The sequence below is a fragment of the Macrotis lagotis genome, chromosome 6 (genome assembly GCF_037893015.1).
Source record: "Macrotis lagotis isolate mMagLag1 chromosome 6, bilby.v1.9.chrom.fasta, whole genome shotgun sequence".
NCBI classification, from domain to species: Eukaryota; Metazoa; Chordata; class Mammalia; order Peramelemorphia; family Peramelidae; genus Macrotis; species Macrotis lagotis.
The window spans coordinates 14,287,059-14,309,931 of NC_133663.1; the positions used below are offsets into that span (position 1 = coordinate 14,287,059).

General features: G+C 34.6%; 1 protein-coding gene across 1 annotated transcript in view; it reads right to left on the minus strand.

Moving 5' to 3' along the window:
• GPR149 (G protein-coupled receptor 149) overlaps window positions 1-22,873 on the minus strand; it is an 81,281-nt gene that overhangs the window by 52,487 nt on the left and 5,921 nt on the right. Inside the window, exon 3 of the mRNA XM_074192511.1 lies at window positions 14,534-15,006. Coding sequence (XP_074048612.1) covers window positions 14,534-15,006 — 473 coding nt within the window. The remainder of the gene's footprint in view (window positions 1-14,533; window positions 15,007-22,873) is intronic.

Sequence of the window (22,873 nt, forward strand, 5' to 3'; positions counted from 1 at the left end):
AGGGCTCTATTCAGACTGTCAGAAAGTGTTATTTGTTATCACTGAAAACATTTAGAATAGTGTGTCGGAAATTTCCATCTGTGGAGGCAGAAAAGGTCTACATAATGTGGACAGTAGTTATATGAGAAAATTATCCTTGAAGTGATTAAGTATGGGAGAAAAAAATCAATGCCCATTCCTCTTTCACCCATATAATATATAATTTAACTATATATATCAATTATATTTATACACACACACACACACACACACACATATATATATATTTTGGGGGGGGCATCTTCTACTGTCATGATTATCCTGGTATAAGCTTTCATTACCTCATGAATGGGCTCTTTCAATAGTTTACAGGTTGTCCTGTCTCAAGTTGCTCCAGGTCACCCATCATTTAGCTGTCCAATTGAGCTTCTCAGAGGGCAGATTTGACCATCTTGTCTCCCAATCAGTAAACTCCATTGACTTTAACTCCCCAATTGGGTTATAAATATAACCAATGGGAAATCTTTGAAGCCCTTCATCTCCTGTTTCAGTCCCATTTTTCCAGTCTTCTAACACCTTCCTTCCTTGTTTCCCCTCCTACCCTGAACTCTTCAGTTCTATGATAACAGCCTTTTCTGCTGCTTCTCCTCACATATGATAATCCATCTCCAGACAGGAATTTTCATTGGCTATCTCTATACCTCAAATGCTCTCCCAACCTATCTCTATTCTCTGGCTTTTCTGGAATCATTCTGGCTTCAGTTAGAATTCCATATTTATAAGATCACTTTTCTGACTTCTCTTAATGATATATTTCCTTCTGTGATGGTCTTTGGTTTATCTTGTACATGTTTTTTTGAATCTAATTGTTTGCATATTGTCTACTCCATCAGTCTGTGAGTTCCTGAAGGGCAGGAACTGTATTTGCCTTTCTTTTTAGCGCTAATACTTAGTACATTGCCTAACAGATAATAGGTGCTTCTTGACTTGACAGGACTTGCATGAGAGTATTCTTATATTGTAAAATTTTCCTTTCCTACCTTTTCTTGGTAGGAGCTTCCAGGCCTAGATCCAAATCTACAGGTTCTGCCAAAACAGTTCAAGTGCTAAAGAAGCTTGGTTGCCCAATTATTTTGAAAAATGCTTAATGTCTACTTCATGACTGCCAGTGATGTCTCAGAAAGTGATTCAGAAGTACAGATCTCAAAGCCTAGGATTAGGAATTCTGTAGTTTACATTTTACTCTTCAGCAGTAGGATAGAAGAACAAACTTGGAAAGTCCCAGGCTTACAAATCCCAGAACAAATGATCTCAAGTAGAGAAATAAGATGCAATCTTCTAAAACTTGTCCTTAAGAAAAAAAGTGACATTACATTTTAAAAAATATTTATTTAAGGCAATGGGGTTAAGGGTGACTTGCCCAAGGTCACATAGTTAGGCAATTATTAAATGTCTGAGGTCAAATTGAACTCAGGTCCTCCTGACTCCAGGGCTGGTGCTTTATCTACTGTGCCACCTAGCTGCCCCTGACATTACATTTTTGAGAAAAGAATCATGAATCATTCTATGGTATGTGATCTCTAACCTATTGAATTATGGATTAATTCATTGACTCATTCATTAAATAATAAATAATAGTCTGCATGTATAAAGTGCTTTAAGGTTTGCAAATTGTTCTACAAATATCTTTTTTTAAGTTGTTCTTTATTTTTTTGCTAAGCAATGGGGTTAAATGACTTACCCAAGGTCACACAGCTAGCTAATTATTAAGTATCTGAGGTCACATTCGAACTCAGATCCTCCTGACTCTAGGGCTGGTACTCTATCCACTGTGCCACCTAGCTGCTCCTACAAATATCGTCTTATTTGATCCTCACAACAACAATTAGAGGTAGATTCTATCATTGCTCCCATTTTGAGGGGAAGAAAATTTAGAAAAAGAGAAGTGACTTGCCTAAAGCCTATAGATATAATTTAATTGATGAGGCTCTCCTAGTGATCCTGTTTGGGATCACTGAGGAGAGCTTCAAGCCCCAGAACCTTATAGAATCTCCTCCATGATAAATCAAGAGATCAGCCTAACAATTTGTATGAGGAAACTTAAATGGATTAAAAATGCCCACTGCCAATCATGATTCCAGAGCACCAAAGATGACCCTACCATATCAGCAGAATGATGACCACAGATATTTATAACTAAAAGATGAGGTGGCCTTTTTTATATATTGAGAATGAAGGATCACTGATGTGTGCTCATTCACCCGTTATGAAGACATCTAGCTATAGAAGTCTTTAGGAATGTTGACAATGGATCATACATATTTATAAAGTGACCTCTACAATCCCTTAGGATTGTAGAGGTCACTTTCTAAATAAGGAATCTAGGCCCAGAAAATTTAAGTAATTTTCCCATTGTCATATAGTAAGTTTCTGAGGTGGGATTTAACTTCAGGTCTTTGTGACCACAAGTTCACCCCTATGTCCCTTCCTTCAAGCCAGACAAGAGTCCCACCACATGAAATAGTGCTTTTTAGTTTATCATCTACAACACTTGGCAGAAAAACAATCTTGAAATGTTCACAGACCTATCAAAGTATTTGTGTAAATATTGTCTTAGGGTAAAAATCAATCAACACTGAATGAATTTCTTAGAAGTAGCTCCAACTACATCAACCAAACAAATTTACTAGTTCAAAGGAATTGAAGTCATATTTGACCATCCGTTACCTGGGAATTTTTTTAAACATGGAAAAAATTCAGAATGGAGCATTTCATTCTTAATTTAGAATTACAGAGCCACAATGCAAATGGTTACTCAGGTCACAGCCTGTGTAAGATTACAACAACCGTTCTCAACAACTTTAGGATGTAAAAATTTATTGTCTTATGGTTCCATCCATAAATCCTCTGACTAATTAGATCAAAGATCTTCTGTCTGGCTATGACTTTCCATATGGGTTATTTTCTCCAGTAGAATTTTAAAGTTCTTGGGGGCAGGGACTGTACCACCTTTGTCTTTGAATCACTAGTACCTAGAAATATAGTAGGTGCTGATTAAATACACATTTGGTTTATTGGTTATTGAAACATAGTAGGTGCTTAATAATTTCTGACTGCTCAAAATGAACCCATAGCTTCTAGAGTTCATTTATATATCAATATTACTTATTTTCTTCTTTTTCCTTCTCTTAAGGAGTAGAAAAACTACCTCACACTGGGTTACCAAGAATGGTTTACAAACCATAGCCTTCCCTTGTAATGAGGAATCCAGAATGATCCTCTCCTAATATGAGAGTGAATTCAATTGGTGGTGGCGTGTGCTAGGGGACCAGATACCTCCTTGATGATCAAAGACTGCAGAAAATATCTTCTTTAATAAGGCACAACTTTTTACTTTTTTGCCTCAGTGAAGGCACTGCTGGTAATTATTATTATAATTATCACATCTAACAAAGCTATTTTAGATTTGCTTATTTTAAAAAGTTGCATGGATGAGCAATTATAAATAGTTTTTTTTTAAAAATACAAAGCTGCTTTTGTTTATATTAATTCCTTCAGTTCAAATTGAAGACTCAACTCTTCTAAAAAGTCTTTCTTAAGCAATTCAGTCCTATTCTGTTCAGTCCTTTATCTCTTCCCTTAGCACTTGTCACATATATGGGATTTATTCCATTTTATCTGTCCCTTTCTTAATTTTTTATATTTGTTCCCGAAGGGTTTCATGTCTATGTATTTTGTCTCAACACTTTTAAATGATGCAAAATATGGTTCTCAGATTTCTCTGTCCATTTAAACTACAGTTCTTGATCAACAATTGCCTATTAAATATTTCTAATTGTATGTCATGGAGACATCTTTAATTTTATATGTATATGTATTAATTTATATATATATATATATATTATATATAAATAAAATTGAACTCTTTTCTTTCCTAAATTCTTTCTCCTTCCAAATTTACTCATTTCTGTTGAAGGCAACTATAATCCTTTCAGTGGGTCAAATCTGTAAACCTGGCATTATCCTGGACTCCTCATTCTCCCTCAACCCACTTATCTAATCAGTTGACAAATACTGTTTCATCCTTAACAACATTTCCTACATCTAAAACATTTTCTTCACAAATAAAATTAACATCAGAGTTCTGGTCTCTATCTTTTAGAGGATAATTGCAATAGAATCCCAACTGAACTCCTTAATTTCCTTTATTCACGTTTATCCATCTTATATACTGTTGCCACAGTAAATTTTCTTAAGCACAGATATTTCCATATAATTCCTCTACCCAAACAGTGTTTTTTTATTATCTTGAAGATAAAACAAACTTCTCTAGCTTTTAAAATTCTTCATAGTCTGATGTCAATTCATCTTCCAATCGCCTAGTCATTATTAACTCTCCCATGTTTCGTCATTCAGCCAAACTGACTTCTCTGTGTTTCTCATCTGTGCCTTTGTAATGAGTGTCTCACATACCTGGAAAGTATTCTCTTTTTTTACCTCTGCTCCATATAATCTCTGTCCCTTTAATATTCAGCTGAAACAGTATTTTCTGCCTGATGTCACTCATGATTTTCCTACATTCGACTGCTAATTCTCTCTTTTCAAAGTACCTTTTTTAGCTTTATATTTACGTGGTATATTCTTTATGTCTACTTTTCTCTCTCTCATCAACATGTTAGCTTGTGGGGCGGCTAGGTGGTGCAGTGGATAGAGTCAGGAGGACCTGAGTTCAAATCCGGCCTCAGACACTTACTAATGACCTAGCTGTGTGGCCTTGGGCAAGCCACTTAACCCCATTTGCCTGGCAAAAAAATGTGAGCATGTTTTAAGTCAGTGTTATCCTACTACCGAGGACAGTCCCTGATACATGGTAGATGATTGATCAGTACCTCTGGATGGCGATTGTTGTTTGCGGAGTGATTGCTTGCTTCATTGATATTAAAGAAGTTCAAGATCATGGATTTAGAGCTGGAAGAAAACATTGAAGTCATCTAGTCCCTTAACCTCTCAATCATGAAGAAGAAGCAGACACTAATTTAAGAGATTAAATGACTTGCCTTGGAATCTTCTTCTTTCACTTGCAAATGCCAAGTGCTAGAAAATATCTAATTATTTTGGTTCAACTCATAATTTTCTGTGCTCTCAGGAGTCAGTCAAAATACTATGAGAAGTCATAGCTTGTCTCTTAAAGAATAGTTTTGAACCAAATGATTATTTCTATGAAATGGAGTTGTTGTTTTAGAAAAAATTCTTGGAACGAATGCAATGACTCAAAAGAAATGGAAATGCCATTACAGGACTCTTCTTTGTCATTCAACCATATTTGCACTCATATTCACAGCTACCCTCCCGCAGACTCACATCTATCCCATCACTCACACACTTGGCACACTCCATAGCTAGTAAGGTAATGCTACTTTTCTTTTTCCAATATATCTATATCTATATCTATATCTATATCTATATCTATATCTATATCTATATCTATATCTATATCTATACCTATACCTATACCTATATCTATACCTATATCTATATCTATATCTATATCTATATCTATACCTATATCTATATCTATATCTATACCTATACCTATATCTATATCTATACCTATACCTATACCTATACCTATATCTATATCTATATCTATATCTATATCTATACCTATACCTATATCTATATCTATACCTATACCTATACCTATATCTATACCTATATCTATATCTATATCTATATCTATATCTATATCTATATCTATATCTATATCTATATCTATACCTATACCTATACCTATATCTATATCTATACCTATATCTATATCTATACCTATACCTATACCTATATCTATACCTATATCTATATCTATATCTATATCTATATCTATATCTATATCTATACCTATATCTATATCTATATCTATATCTATATCTATATCTATCAGTAATTTTGGATCACTTATTTTCTACACACAAAAGATATTTAAATAGTTGATTGATAATTAATAATTAATAATTAACAGTAATGGTCTAGATGGTCTACTGTTCACATTCCTTTTAGGAATGCCTTTCCTAATCCTCTTTTCTTCAGATTATTGAGAAAAAGTCCCATGAGCTTCCTCAATATCAAAATTGATTGCCGATTTATAGGCAATGTTTCTTGAAAGATGATGGATATAGAACTGAAGAAGAAAAATAAACATTCTAATTTTCAAAAATGAGAAAGGAATAGAGCCTGAAAACTAGGGATACATGAGCTTAACTTCACTCTCAGACAAAATTCTAAACAAATATCATTATCAAGAGGGGAAAGGAACATCCTGAGAAAGAAACTATGTCAAAAACATCATAGCTTCATCAAGAACGTCATACTGCACTAAGTTTGTTTTCTTTTTTGATGAAGTCATGAGATTTGTAGGGCAGGGGTGTGGTAGAAATGAAATTTACCTAGATTTTAGCCAATCATTTGATGAAATCTCTTATGTTATCATCATGGACAAAATGGAGAGGTATAAAGATCCACAATGAAATGGATGTTGATTTGGATGGAGACAAAGAATATGCATTATTCAATTTGGAAAACAAGATTCCTAGGCACCTAACTTGCATAGTGGATAAGATACTGGTTCTAAACTGAGGAAAATCTGGGTGCAAAGTTAGTCTCAGACACTCAAAAGACACCCTGGGCACCGACTGCCTAAGTTTTCTCAACTATAAAATGGGAAAAACAGTAACATCCACCTTCCAGGGTTATCGTAATTATCCAAAGAGAAAGTGTCTGTAAAGAGGTTGCCACAGTACCTAGTAAATAACAAGTGTTTAAGGAATATCGCCTTCCTTTCTAGGCAAGTTTGGGATCTATCTGTGGACATGCCCTCTTGAACATTTTTACTATTGACTTGGATAAAAGTGTCTGTGTCATTGTTATCAGATTTGCAAATCCTATGAGGCTGGCAAGTATATCCAAAATATTAGATAACAGATTCCAAAAAATATTTAGAACTCCAAACACCGACTTCATTAAATTTAATAGGGGTAAAATGAAAGTTTTGTATTTGGCTTAAAAAAATAATCTTAAAAACACAAGTTGTTCGGGGATTGATGTAAACAGACAGCAGTTCATATGAGATAACATTATGTTATGGTAGCCAACCTCATCGTCCCTACTTGATGTGATCTCAGTCTACATTAAAAGAAGTAAATCCCTTCTAACTGAGAAAGGATTAGTCATGCTCAATTTGGGGTATCAGAATTTGGGAAGGTTATTGATTTGAGAGTATCCAGAAGAAGAAATTTAAAATGAAAAAATACTTCTAGATTACGTTACATGATCATTGGTTTAAATAAATAGGATTGTTTAGACTAAGAAGAGACTTGGACAGACATAATGACTTTATTTAAATCAACTACTCTGTTATATGGAAGAAAAATTAGACCTATTCTTCTTTTCCCCAGAATGAAAAAAGTCAGAGAACTAGGGAGAAATCACAAAAAGAGGGAAATTTAGGTATTGATGTAAAAGGAAGGCATCTGGGGGTGGCTAGGTGGTGCAGTGGATAGAGCACCGGCCCTGGAGTCAGGAATACCTGACTCCTGTCAGGAGTTCAAATCCGGCCTCAGACACTTAATAATTACCTAGCTGTGTGGCCTTGGGCAAGTCACTTAACCCCATTGCCTTGCAAAAACCTAAAAAACAAAAAAACAAAAAAGGAAGGTATCTAAAATTAGAGTGGACTAATATAGGAGCCCAGTAGAGTTCTTCAAGCAAAATTAATGATGAATTGTTATATAAAAATGTAAAAGGAATTCTTGTTTATAGATGATCTGAACCAAATGACTCCTGTAGTTCTGGATTTCAAAAAGAGATGCACTTCATCAAATGTATATAGGTGCACTATGAAGAAGCAACACTTAGAGCCCTTGAAATAAATGTCAACCGACGATCACTAATAGACATTACTTTTGTTCTCAAGTATTTTTGCTGAATAAATTTATTGAATGTAGGATGACAAGAGCCTAATGGAATCCGATAATAGATCAAAAGCTGGAAGAGAACTTAAGGGGCCATAAATTTCAGTTCCCTTATTTTACATTTGATGAAATGTAGGCAAAGAGGAATTATGTGACTTGTCTAACTCACAGAGCTACTAAATTTTTGAATCATGATTTTAACTCAGATCTTTTTATCTCCAGATCTAGCCTTTATTCACTAAACAACATCTTTAATCTCAAAATAGTTTTTTTGAGATTTTGAGAAGACACAAGGATTCCTTTATAATATTGATGCTAATATGTTGAGCGAATGAATTCCACTGTTAATGCAAGGCTTCAAATTCAAGCTGTTCCTTGGTGTTTTCAGAAAGTGAGCAATTAGACAAGTGGATTGTACTTTATTACAGGAAGTGATACAAGAACCACCCAGATGCATTGAGGAACATTCTAATGAGTTGAGGAAGAAATCCCTAGTGTATTAATTTCTATGCCTTTAATTACTTTGAAGATAAACATGGATATTGTAGGTCGAGTATGCAGCATCATTCCAATCTTCTATCTAATTTGAAATTGGAGCCAGAGCATGTGGGTTAAAATTCAGTCTCTGATACTGCTTTGTTTGCGTGACCCTTGAAAACCACTGTACCTTCCCTAATTGACTCATTTTTAAAATGAGGGATTGGGATTATTTGACTTCTGAGTTTCCTTTTGGCTTTTAAACCTTCCATTTGACTGTGGAATTGAAATTCCTCCACCACCATTCTGATTTTATATTCATTCAGCAGTGATTTGCTGCTGCCTTTAGGAAAAATGCTAACTCTCCTGAATAACAAAGTCTTTCACAATATGATTCCAAGTGATCTTTCTAGACAAATCTCATATTTTCCTTCTTTCCTACACTCTATGTTTCAGCAAAACTGATCTATGTACTGTTCTCCTTATGTGACCTACCACCTCCTACCTGCTTGTTTTTATACAGGCTGCCCCTCATCGCTGGTCTCCCTCATTACCTTTGCTCTTTGAAATCCCTAACTTCCCTCATAGCTCACCTCCAGGGCTACTTTCCAAAAAAGGGATTTTCTGACTTCCCCTCCCCAGTTGTTTCCCCACCTCCACCAAAATTACTTATTGTATATGTTGTATTTACTTAGCTCTATCTATGTTATTTCCTCTCAATATCTGTATCTTGAGAACAGTGAACATTCCATTTTTAACCCTAATATTGCAGTATATTCCATGACATAGGTACTTAACCAATGCTTATTGAATTCAATTAAGGATAACAATATAAAGTAATAAATGGACTTTTTCATTCTGGCAACTTTTGTTCCGTAGCTTCCTAAGAGACAAAGTTAAAGTGGTTGTCATTATGCCAGCTCAAGAAACAGCAGCATCTTTGGTCTAAATTAATTTTGCATAGCGGCAGTATGTGCCTGAATTGTTCATACTTTTGCCCAATAGTTCATTTGACTCAGTTTTATATAGACTCAGCCTAAAATAACTAATTTCACCATGCTCTTTAAGATAATGTACATACTCTCCAAGGTCTGGTTTGTCAAAAATATAATTCTTATCTCTGTAACCCCCTATGAGAATGTTTGTAGAGAAAAGGAACTCAAACTTGATGAAAAATGTCATTATTGAATACCATTAGCAAATAATTTTTGTTAAGCCTTTGGCGTGAGAAATACTCTGTAGGCAGCTTATTAAAATATTACAAAATAATAAAAATGCCACTTACCTAAGACCCAGCTGGTACAACTTGCAGAGGACCTGAAATTTTAGTTAAAGGTCACTTTAAAATTAATTCCTACTGAATGCCCCCACCCCTCACATTATTGAGTTTATGAGGCAAAATCTAAATATAATCCTTTCTTCTGAGTTGGTCACACGCCCTAGGGTAGCTGTTGTCATCAAATGCCCAGCTTTTTGTCCAAGGGATAGCAAGAAAATTGTCTAATTCTGAGATTTATGATTCTATGGAAAGGACCAAGTACATAGTTATAACGTTCTCCCCCAGATGACCTCATTTGTACTTACGAAGGAAAATTAGACTGATTAGCTAATTTGGCATATGTGAACTCAACAGTGGGAAACTATAGGAGAAAGTGACATCATCTGGAGGACTGTATTCAGTTCTGGGTGTCACATTTTGGGGAAGATACTGATAAGATGGGGAACTTCCAAAGGAGGGCAACCAGGATAATGGAGGAGCTTGAAATTTTACTTTAAGAGGAATGGTTCAGGAATTAGGAATTTCCTTGGAGAGAATTTGGATAGCTATCTTCAAGTATTTGGAAGGGCTGTCACGTAGAAATGAAATGAGGACAGTATTGCTTGATACCAGAGGGCAAATCTATAGATTTATATTGTATTAGATATTTATATAGGATCATAGATTTATATTTGAAAAAAGCAGTGATTATCTAGTCTAAAGTGGTGAATTGACTTGTTATTGAGCTATAGATGCTAGCCTTGGAACCCTGGCACTTGACCCCCAAATCCAGAATGCCTTCTATTATATTACACTGCCAGTTCAGTAGGTAGAAGTTAAAGAAGCATATTTAGCCTTAATTACAGGAAAAGTTTCCTCCAAGTAAAGGCAATTAAAGTGGAAGAAGCTACTTGCAAACATAGTGGCTTCTGCTACTTAGAGGTCTTATGGTAAAGGGGATGAATGATGATTGTAGAGGACATTCCTGTTAGGTATATGTTGGACTAGATGAACTCTAATATCCCTTCAATGAACTCTGTAGTTACTTGTACTAATTCTCCCATTGTATATGCTATCTCCTATATTCAGTTCCTTGCTTCAGGAGCAACAGTACCATAGACTTTTGGGAACTCGCCACTTAAACCAAAAGGTGAGTTTTGTAACCACCCTCCTCTTAAACTTGGTTATCAAAGAGTTTCAGTGTCATAGCATTGGCATTCCAAGTTGCACTTTGGAACCTTGGCAAAGGCTCATCTCAGACCTCAACCACTGCTGACTGGGGACCATAACTATCCATTGAAATAGCAACACACCAGAGGGACTCCAATAAATAGCCGATGATTTCCCAGAAAGGCAAAGTTAAGGTCAAAACCTAGCCTTACCACTATATTCTACTCCATTTTCTTGACTCCTTCCACTCTTCTTTTAGTAGTAAAGATCTTATTCTCAAATACTAGGAGTTATTTTTACCATTTTACTTTAATTTCCCCTATCACCCTACTTGAGCTAATTCCCCACCTAAACCATATCAGTAAAAGAGAACAGAAATTTATCAAAATTCAGTCTCATGAAATCCAAACCACAAACCCTTGGAAGGACAGTTGAAGAAGAAGAGGAAAGAAAAAGCTCTTTTTTGAAGAAAGAGCTAGAAAATTAGTACAATTACTGCAGAGGCTATCTTGTTAAAACAAATCCTACATATATGACAATTACTTTGCTGGAATGTTTATTTTTTAGAGTGGGGAGGGGAGAAGGAAGAGATAAGAGGAAAGCAGACCCTCCTTGGAAAGGCATGAGGATAAAATCCTTCTTAAGTTACTATTTCTCTTGAATAAAAAGTCAACCTTTTATCTTTCAACATATTATTTGAGCAAAATATATTCTTTTGAATTAGAATTGTAAGGAAGAAAACAAATCTATTTTAGGTCAGACAGTACTTTCTAATTAGATTGGAGTACCAATATTATTTATTTAGGGGAGAATGCATAATGCTAATCTTAAGAGAAAAAATAATTTTTAAATAATAAGGGAAGGTCATATCAAACAATATATTTTTAAGATATTTTTAAATGAGCAGATTTTAAAATTTAATAATTCCCTAAAATATGTCTTCCAATTACATGAAAATTTATTATCTACTTTTTTCTGTAATTTTGTTCATTTACTTTAAAGCTGTATTTTCTGGCAAACAAAAGAGTCATGTTCAGAATACTTTCACAAGACAAATAACAACCAAATAGGCTGATATGTTGAAGAGAGTAACTTCAGAGCAGACATGAATATCCTTTAAGGACAGTCTTGAGGGAGATCAGGATTTTTCAAGAGTTAACTCTCTAGAATATTTGCTTCATATAAGTATTTTTTTTATACTTAAAGTCATCTGTGTTTGTGTGTATGTGTTCCTCTCTGCTCATAAGTTTTATGCAGTTAGATTTTGGTCTAAAAATATGCCCTGGGTATATTATAGATCTCTAGGATTACTGATTTATGATCTTAACTCCAAAAGAGATGCCTTACTTATCTTATTTGTGGGCAATTTATTTCCTAAACATTTAATCAATTTAAACAAGGAAAAATAGAACAGTTAATCATTTTATTTTTACATAGAATATTCTGCTTCTCAATAAACATTTTTGCATTCAACTGTCATCTTTTTAAGTTGTTTCATTCTTAATATTATTAAATAATTTTAGTTGGAAAGAATTTTTTATAACTTTCTCAAAAATCATTAGAGGAGAGAGAAACTTGGAAAGGTAGTCAGAAAATCTGAGCTCTATAGGATTTCTGCCATTCATTCCCTATGTGACTTAAGCATATCACTTCACCAATTTAAAGTGTGTTGCCTTGTGTTGATTTAGAGGATAAGGTTTAATTATCTTGATAATCATATGATTCTGTAATTCTAAATTACAGGGAAATCATGATGAACTTGTAGGAGTTTTTGACCCTTTATTTGAGGCAGCACATCTTTTTTGTGAATACTGATTAGGAATTAATTTTTTTCCTTGTTAAATTTTTCATTGTGAACATTTACTTTTCAATTATTCAGTTTAACATTGATAAATTTCTTGAAAGCTTCTAATGCTGTATATTTGGAGCTTCCAATGATTTCACAATATAAAGGATATCTTTAGCAGGTTATTTTCTTTTGTATCTGAGTTTATTATTTAGCTTATTTCCCCTCTTAAAAATAATGCTAGTATAACTATAGATCAAGATTTAGGAGGGACTTAAGATGTCTCAACCAGTTTACTCATTTTATAGATAAGAAAACTGAGAACCAGCTAAATAAGGGAAATAACTCGCCCAAGTTCACATATATAGCACCTGGAGCAGAATTTTATGCCAGGTTAGCCAGCTTCAGAGATGGTGTTCTTTTCACTGTACCATGGTTATCATTATCTTCTTCCTGCTCTAGGAAGCTTGCATTTACATGTTGCTATCCCCTAGTAAGATGTATATTTCTTTTTTCTTTAGGTTTTTGTAAGGCAAATGGGGTTAAGTGGCTTGCCCAAGGCCACACAGCTAGGTAATTAGTAAGTGTCTGAGGTCGGATTTGAACTCAGATCCTCCTGACTCCAGGGTCGGTGCCACCTAGCCACCCCTAGATGTATATTTCTTAATGGTAAGTGACTTTTATGTAATATGATACAGAGTAAAGAATACTGACTCTTCATTTCTCATCCTGCTGCTTTCCAGACTTATCCACTATGTTTCAGAAACTTCATCCTGGAAGATCAGTCCAGCCCTGGAATATGCACCTCATAGTATCCCCAACCCTTCTCTAATTGGGTGATTCTCCCAAGAGCATTCATTTAAGGAGGAAAGTCAGACCAGTGATGCCTTCTTTTCTCAAAAGTCTGCACTCTAGACTTCTATGTTATTCTCCCTTTGCTGGGTACTTCCATTTCTTTCTCCTTTCATCTCCTTTTTATGTATAGGCTTCCCCCATTGGAATGTAAGCTCCTTGGGGACAGGAATTGCTTTTGCTTATATTTGTATTCCAAATACTTAGCACCATACATTTTTGCTGACTGAATGACTTTGGGGTCAGAAGACAGGTTCACATTAGGCCTCTAGTATTCATTACCTGGGCAACTTTGTATGAGTCCTTCATTGACTGAGTCCTTATCTGTAAAATAAAGGGGCTGAATCCTTTATAGTTCTAAAACTAATATATAAAGAAGCTTTTGTTTTTAACTTTGTATCCCTATACCTTACTAAAGTATTATACATATAGTAGGTGCTCAATAGATGCTTATTAAGTTGCATTGGTCTTTGTTTCTTTAAATTTCATTTTGGCAATGAACTATATTGCATCTAGCAGAAGATAACCAAGGAATAACATTGCACATGCTCAAGACTAAGTGAGAATATAATTTGTTGTTTTTAAAATTTTAATTATAAACTATGACTAATATTACAGTGTAGAGAAAGACTAATTCTCATTAGCAAAGCAACAATGTGAAACATAAAGGTCAACTTATGTTATAATTATCTAATAGCTTGAAGGAAAATACATTCTGATCTCATCTCATAGATAATGAATCCTTTACTAATGAATCAATTACACTTTAAAGACCCTCCCATTGTAATTTGAGTTAAAGAAAAAAGACCCTGAATTGAAAACCCTGATTAAACATAGGAATGCATTGCTAGCTTTTGATAAAATTCAAGAAAATGTTCAAAAATAAATACATGAAAAAACGTAATGTGGGGGAAGAGAAAACTCAGATTTAAGGGAATGAATGAGAATATTAACAGGAATAAATTAAGTATGAAAAGTTAATGCTACTAGAGACAGTATAGAATAACTCCCACTTTTAATTTCATTGGAATCATTCCACTTTACCTGACGAGGAGTCCTTTCAGATTTGCTTCTACACCATTCCCAGTCCGAAAGCTCTGGTTTGTGACTCTCCTCATGAGAAAGTCTTCTTTCTGGCCCTTCCAAAAATGTAGATTTTTCAAAGTTTCTGGTATCATCTGTTACAAATGCTTCTGTCTTTTCAGTCAACAGTTGCTCAATGCTCTTTTCTCTGTCAGAGTCCTGCTTTGTTTCAATGCTAACTGTGCTTTTGTTGATATCTGGCAGTATGGAGCTGTCCTGAGAAGATGTGGTGCTGAATTCTACTTTTATGGCATGGAGGAAATTACTAGTGTCTTTCTGTGTCTCTCTTAGGGTCTCACACTCATAGTCCATCAAATTATGATATGCTATGGAGTTTTCATCATCATCTTCATCATAATGATTGTCATGGGATATCTTATAAATTCCATAACTGTGCTGGAATGATAAGTTGAATTCAAAACTTTTCCTTTTAGCTAAGGAAAAATGGGAAAAAACAGAAATATAATTAATTAGTGATGTAGTCACATGTATCTTAATTTTCATTTTTTGAAGTTATAATTATATAAATATGATAATTAGTACCAACCCAATATAAATAGGTAGTGCAAATTCGAATAATGTGACCACTTCACATGACTCATTATTCACACTAGAGCTTAGCTTATTATAAATTAAAGAACATTATTAATTTGCCTTCTGGAGAGTTACACAAAATTACTGCTATCCACAAACATAAAGACTATTAAGCTGTGAACACCTAAAGCAACTTGCTCAGTCATGTCTGACTCTTTGTGATCCCATTTGTGATTTCCTTGGCAAAGATACAGGAATACTCTGCCATTTCCTTTCTTTCATTTTATAGGTGAGGAAACTAAGGCAAATAAGGTTAAATGTCTTGCCTGGGTTTACAGCTAATAAGTGTCTGAGTCCAGATTTGAACTCAGCTCTTCCTGACTCCAAGTCCAGAACTCTATCTACTGTGCTACCTAGCTGCCCAAGCAGTTCTAAAACCATTATAAAGGGTGTTCTAAAAGCCTTAAACTATTGAAGCTTAAAACTTCACAAAGACTTTGAAACACTGAATTTCAAGTTACCTATCACCATATATCTTTTTAATTTTGTTGTTCTGCTTCTATGATTTCATTTAGTGTGGGAAATTCCCAGTTCAACAGTCCTGCAATCTACCTTTACAGAATTACTTCAGACTGAGATATTAAGTGAATTGCTTTTGGTATTACAAGCAGGTTCTGAACCCTGGATTTTTTTCTTCCAAGGCCAGCCTCCTACCCCCTACAATGCCCACACAGAACATCTCTGATGTTGCTAAATCTGGAAAGTAATGGGCAAATTTGTTAGGAGGCAAATATCCAACACATCCATATCTGAAAGCCTGGGGATTACTCTTCATCTTTGACAGTACTAATACCACTACTGTATAAGCATATTGTAACCACATTTGAATTCTTCTAGGACTGATGTATCATGAGCTCTTAGACCTTTATTCTGTGAATGTGGTGAAAGGAAACTCAGGAATCTACTTACAATCATGGGAGGGTGGATGGGGTGGAAGTGAAAGAGATCAAATGTCACATTATAATTCTTAGGATTCATCTCTTGATCCCTTCCTCTTTCTTTCCTTTTCTTTCCTTTCTTTTCACTTTCTTTCATTTAATTTCAGAACCAACTATTAAATATCTACTGTGTGCTTTGCCCAGTCCTAGTTACTCAGGGAAATGTAAAACTCAGTGAGAGATCATGATAAAGAGGAAGGAGCACTAGACTTGGAATGAGAAGAGATCTGGACTCGAAACACTTAATAGTTATTTGACCATGAAAAGAGCTTAGTTGCTTCATCTATAAAATGAACATAATCATAATTGTAACACTTACCTCATAAGGTTTTGGAATCTGGAAGGTCTGGGCTTTAATTTTGCTTCAGACACTTACTTAGCTGTGTGACCCTGGGTAAGTCACTTAACCACTCTCAGCCTCAGTTTCCTCATCTGCAAAATGGGAATAATAATAACACCTACCTTTCTGGGTTGTTATGAGGATAAAATTAGATAATATTTGTAAAGTGTAACCTAAAAGGACCACAGGAATGCCAGCCAACTACTATTTGAAGAGGGAGGTCTCAAATGGAAGAGTTAATATAAAGGACTTAGCAAACTATAAAGTACCCCATAAATATCAGTCATTATTCTTATGAGATCTATCATCCCTGCCATGAAGGAGCTTATACTCTGGCAGTAGGAAGTTATACAACGGTGGTCAAGGCAAATGTGACCTCAGTAAAAGTTTCTTGCTTTCTTATTTAAAAACATGGTGATCCAGGCTTTCTGAAGAGCGATTTGGAATTACACCCAAAGAGCAATAAAAATGTGCCTACCCTTTGATCCAACAATACCACTACTGGGGCTTTTCCCTGAAGAGATGATGATAAAGGGTAAAAACATCATTTGTACAAAAATATTCATAGCAGCCCTGTTTGTGGTGGCAAAGAATTGGAAATCAAGTAAATGTCCTTCAATTAGGGAATGACTGAACAAATTGTGGTATAAGTGCGTTATGTAACACTGTTGTTCTATTACAAACCAGGAGGGATGGGAATTCAGGGAAGCCTGGAAAGACTTGAATGAACTGTTGCTAAGCAAGATAAGCAGAACCAGAAGAACACTGTACATTCTAACAGCAACATGGGGTTGATGATCAATCTTAATGGACTTGCTCATTTCACCAGTGCAGCAAGCAGTAAGGGTATCTGTGATGGAGAATACCATCTGTATCCAGAGAAAGAATTGTGGAGTTTGAACAAAGACAAAAGACTATTACCTTTAATTAAAAAAGTTATCTTATTATATAATTTTGCTATCTCTTGTACCTTACCTTTTCCTTAAGGATCTGATTTCTCTCTCAGCACATTCTCAGCATGGAAACAATATAAAGACTATCAGACTGCCTTCTGTGGGGGGGGGGGTCGGGGGGGAGGGAAGCTAGTTTAAGGGGAAAATTGTAAAATTCAAAAATACATACCTTTAAAAGAACATAGTGATATTTCTCCATAGAATTCTACTCTGCAGGTAGCCTGTCTTATTGTTAGACATTTAGATGTTTCTTGATGAAAGGAATGAACTTGTGAAAACCTTAAGAGTCTATATGATATAGGAATAGTCAAAATGTGATTCATTTTCCTATATACCATTCTGCCTTCCATAAATTCAATCCTGTTCCTGAAATGCTCCCCAAAGTCAAGATTTATAAGCTAGTCTTGCCATCTAACAAAATGGAATGTATGAGCATTATTCATTATGTTTTGATGCCAGAACGTTTTTATAAATATTTTTATAAAAAGGAAATGTTAAAGGGGGTCAACTCTATTAATATTTTATGAAAATATATTGGAATATTTCAATTATATACCTTCAATTGATATAGTGATTATTTAATCATACTACCTTATTGTTATTTAAAAGGGGCATAATTCAAAATATACTATCTTAGTCCAGCCATTAGGGCCTCACTGTTGGAGTGAGGAAAATATTGAGTAGGTAAGAAAAAGATATATTTTCATTTATATGGGATATATATATATATATATATATATATATATAATCCCATTTATATGGGATTAGTATATACTTCCAACTTGTCTTGTGTATCATTTAGTGCTTTTAATTACAAATATGATATCCATTGAGAATATACCTTCATTCTTGTGATATACAGGAAACAGATGATGAGAGTAATGGATGAAAATGATAGATACTGCAAGGAGACAAAGAGAGCTGTAGCCATTTTTACTAGGCCTATAAAAGTTCAAGTAGACAAAAACTCTGAGTCAAATAAATTAATTTAAATTTGGTTTAATATGCTTTAAAAGTACATGCCATCTGCATCTTAAATATTTTATTCAAAATTAAATCCATTATCTTTCCTCTTAAAATTGTTCATTTATCTGACCACCATTTTTATGCCACCACCTTTCTTCCACTCTTATCATTGACTCTTCTCTTTTTTAATCTCCTACCTTTAAGTTATTAAATTTCACTGATTTAATTTTTGCAATATCATTCATATTCCCCCATCTATATGCATGTCATGACAAAATATAGGTCCTATTACAGCCCAAATCATCTAATCAAATAGCAGATTTTTCCCTGCCTCTATTCCTTCTACTGTTCAAATCATGCCTCATACCACTGCTAGAATGATCATTATCTGTGATCATGTTGCCTCTCTGCTATCAAAATTCATTGACTCCTTACTGCCTATTAAATAATACTCAAGCTTCTCTACCTTCCATCTAAATCCCTCCCCAGTCTCTTCAACCTTATCTGAAATTCCTGTTTAAATTGACCTCTTGGCCTCATAAATATACCGTGTACTCTTAAATCTCCATGTCTTCACTCATACTCTTGCTTTGGCTGGAATATGCTCCATTACCTTCTTTATCTTTTTAATTATCTATCCCCTTTAGCTGAACTCAAATGCCAGTTCCTTCAAAATGTCCAGATAACAATGACCTTCTTGCTTAAACCTCACATAGCACTTGACTCAAACTTCTCTAAGGAACTTTTGTAATATCGTATATGATAACTACCTAGGTTTTCAATATTCACATTCCATACTGTAGGTTCCATGAGAACAAAAACCATTTTCTGCTGAATCTTTGTATTTTTCTCAATCCCAAAAAGAGAGTGTTGCACAAATTAGATGCTTAAAGAATGATTGTTAAGTTCTGAAAAGAATGTAGGCAATAATATATCAAGTAATTCTTTTTTTAAATTAATATGCTACAATAATAATTATTGTTGATAATTATACAATTCATATTGAGGATATTCTAACTAAAGATGTTCTACTACTGAGAAAGAGAATAATTTGGAAAGGAATCTGTAAAGAGAATCATGATAGCAGTGGTCGTGGAAAACTCTGGGATGAAGATTAAATTATCTTCAATGCAATTTTTTAACTTTATCAAAATAACCAATTAAAAAGTATTTATTAAACATCAACTATATGCTAGTCATTATTCTGGTCACATGCAAAGACAATTATTAGCTAATAATATAAATTCCTTTAGATGGTTCTAACCTAGACATATTGTATATCAAATTCCTTCCTAGTAGAAAAATGTGGTATAACAGAAGCAACTTTAGTCTTAGCATAAGGAAAGACTTACAAATAAATCCGGTTTTTGCTGCTTATGAAGTTTCAACTCCTTATATATCAAAAAGAGATTAATAGCTGCATTACTTCCTTTATAAGATTGTGGAGAGGAAAACATCTCGTAAAACCATGTAAATGTGAGTTATTGTTCTTAATATTCTATAGTGATGCTGTTGGTTTTGCTTCAGAGAATATACAGCAAACTCAGTTATTTATTGCCTTCAGAAAAATCATCACTATAAAGAGACAAAATCAGTCAATCCTGTGAATATTATTGAACATGCTTCATCATGTGTCATTCAATTCTATAAATGTAGAAAACACATACTTTCCTGGAGAAAATATATAACTTGAATGAAATGTTTGCTTGGCAAAAGTTCTCCGTTGGGAAAGAATACTAAAAGGTCATGAATAAGTAAAAGGAACCAAAAAAAAGCATAACCATCTTGGAAAATGTAACTAATTTAATCTTAAACTATAAAAAAATAATCCAATAGGGGAATGAAAAAGAAAAGAGGTTGGTATAGGGACAGGAAATGGGAAAGATTATATAAATAACCTAAAATCTTTGGAGTTATCAAGTAATTATTGCCATATAAAATTTCTAAACTTGAAAAATAAAGAAAATGAGGCAGTTAGGTAATGCAGTGATAGAGTACTGTCTGTGGAGTTAGGAGGACCTGAGTTCAAATCCAACCTCAGACATGCAGTACTTACATGGCTGTGTGACCTTGGGCAAGTCACTTAATTCCATCGCCTTACAAAAATCCCCAAAATGAAGAAAATAATTTTATTTATTAATAATTCAATTTTTATTCTCTTTTTATTATTAAAATTCCTCAGTGCAAGGAGTGCCTGGGCAGAAACCACCCCTTCTAAATATGATGAACAATTTCTCTGAAATTTATGGTGTTAGAAAGTTATCTAAGGGTTATGAGAGCTTAACTGACTTGACTAAGGTCATATAGTGGCAGTAATATAAACTTAAAACCAGGTCTTCTTGATTTTTTGAGGCTAGTTTTTAATCTATTAATTTATCTCTCAACATCTTCACTTTGTTTTTTAGGTTTTTTTTTAGTTTTTGCAAGGCAATGGGGTTAAGTGGTTTACCCAAGGCCACACAGCTGGTAATTACTAAGTGTCTGAGGCCAGATTTGAGCTCAGGTACTCCTGATTCCAGGGAAGGTGCTCTATCCACTGTGCCCCTAGCCGCCCCGCATTTTGTTTTTAAATGCATTTTTTTTTTCTCTTTAAAACAACTTACAGTCATTTCTCTGGGCATTTCATTTTTCAAAAAAACAACTTATGTATAATATGAATTTATAAATATATAATGGTTATATAATTTATATAATATGAATTTATATATAACATGATTTTATATATAACATGAAATGCCAGATAAGACTAAAAGGGCAGGACTCAGGCATGTGTTTCATTTCTACTTTTAGGGTAGTGAACTTATCTTTTTTTTTTTAAGCTTTTTGCAAGGCAATGGAGTTAAGTGGCTTGCCCAAGGCCGCACAGCTAGATAATTATTAAGTGTCTGAGGTCGGATTTGAACTCAGGTACTCCTGACTCCAGGGCCAGTGCTCCATCTACTGTGCCACCTAGCTGCCCCTAATAGTGAGCTTCTCTTAGAAAATCCATAGTTCATTCTATTTTTTGATGTTTCGAGAATTTGGAACTCTAACTTTACCACTTTCAAAATATTTGAAGTTTCTTGCAGGATTTTAAAATGAAATCCAAATGTCTACAAAATAATGAAAAGCATATCCTCATGGTAAACTCTTTAGGAACAGTTCATTAAGAAACACGATTTTGATACTGAAGTAATTTTTGGTTAACCTCAATCTTTCTCCTCTGAGGCATTGCTAAATACAGCTCACAGTTGGACACAAGCATGATCTATGCTAAGTATTTTCTAGTTGACTCAAATCCATTTTCAAATTTCAGCTACGATATTTACCACACACTGAAAAGTGAGATGAAAAGTTCTGTTTGTATCTTCACAACCATATAATGGGCTCAACTCTACTAGGAAGAAAAAAAATACCCACATTTTTGTCTATGCAATGGACTAGGGCATGATAAATCATAGGAAATAATGTTTTACCTTGTTAAAGTGGAAAGGTCTTGGAAGGAAAACTGTTGATCCCTCCTTCTAAAGGATGACAGTACAATAAGGAATCTGCCATCTGGCCCATTGGAGCCAGTCATTATTATATTCAGACATTGCCAGGAGCCAGGTTTCAAAATTCTGGCTTTCTGTCACCCCAGCAACAAGCATATTTATGGCAGCCCTTCCACCAACATAAATATTACGCACTTTGGCCAGAATCTCAGGAATTTTTTTTTTTTTTTTTTGCTGGCATTATGGAAGCACACGATAAGAACACTATATTGTCAACCTAGTGTAAATCAATTCACTGTAGTCTCTTCCCCTCACTGTAGGCCTGTTTTCTTCTGAATCTCCTATATGTTAGGGATGAAAGGTCATATTCCAAGTCAGAATAAGGTCATCACTCCAGGGGTATCATATCATTTATATGAAAGAATCAGAACTTTGAAATGACAAAGACAAGAAGAGTGAGAATATATTTTTTCCATATGGGTTCAAGTCATTATCATCTACCATTCTTCAAAATCTATCTGCTTTCCTGGGATTTCTTTCACTGTTTTATCCCTGCTTTAATGGGCGCACCTCAAGAACTGTTCTGACAAAAAACAAACTGGTGGGCAGCCTTCTGGTGATGAGCTACAATATGATTAATTGGATAGAAAAGTTCCTAGTCAGACATTGGCATCGGATTCAATTGTACCTCACTCTAGACTGAATCTGTGTTGTTACTGGCATGGTAACTCTAGATGAGAACATGCCATATCCCAATACAGATTTGGACCCCTCTATCGCTTTAGAGTTTTGGAATAAAAGCGCCGGAGGCTCATCATTTTAGAATTCTAAGGATCCTAGATGTTAAGTGATAAAGTTGGGGTCACCTAAGAAGGATCAGGAGAAGGACATGAAGCCAGATCTTCCTCATTGTTAGGCCAGCCCTCTAGCCGCTACAGTCTGAGGTCAAATTATGTATGCCTCAGTTCACATCCAACCAAAGTTTGTAAAACCATTCCAGTTACTGAGATAGGAAGTGTCTCAAGATGTTTTGAAGC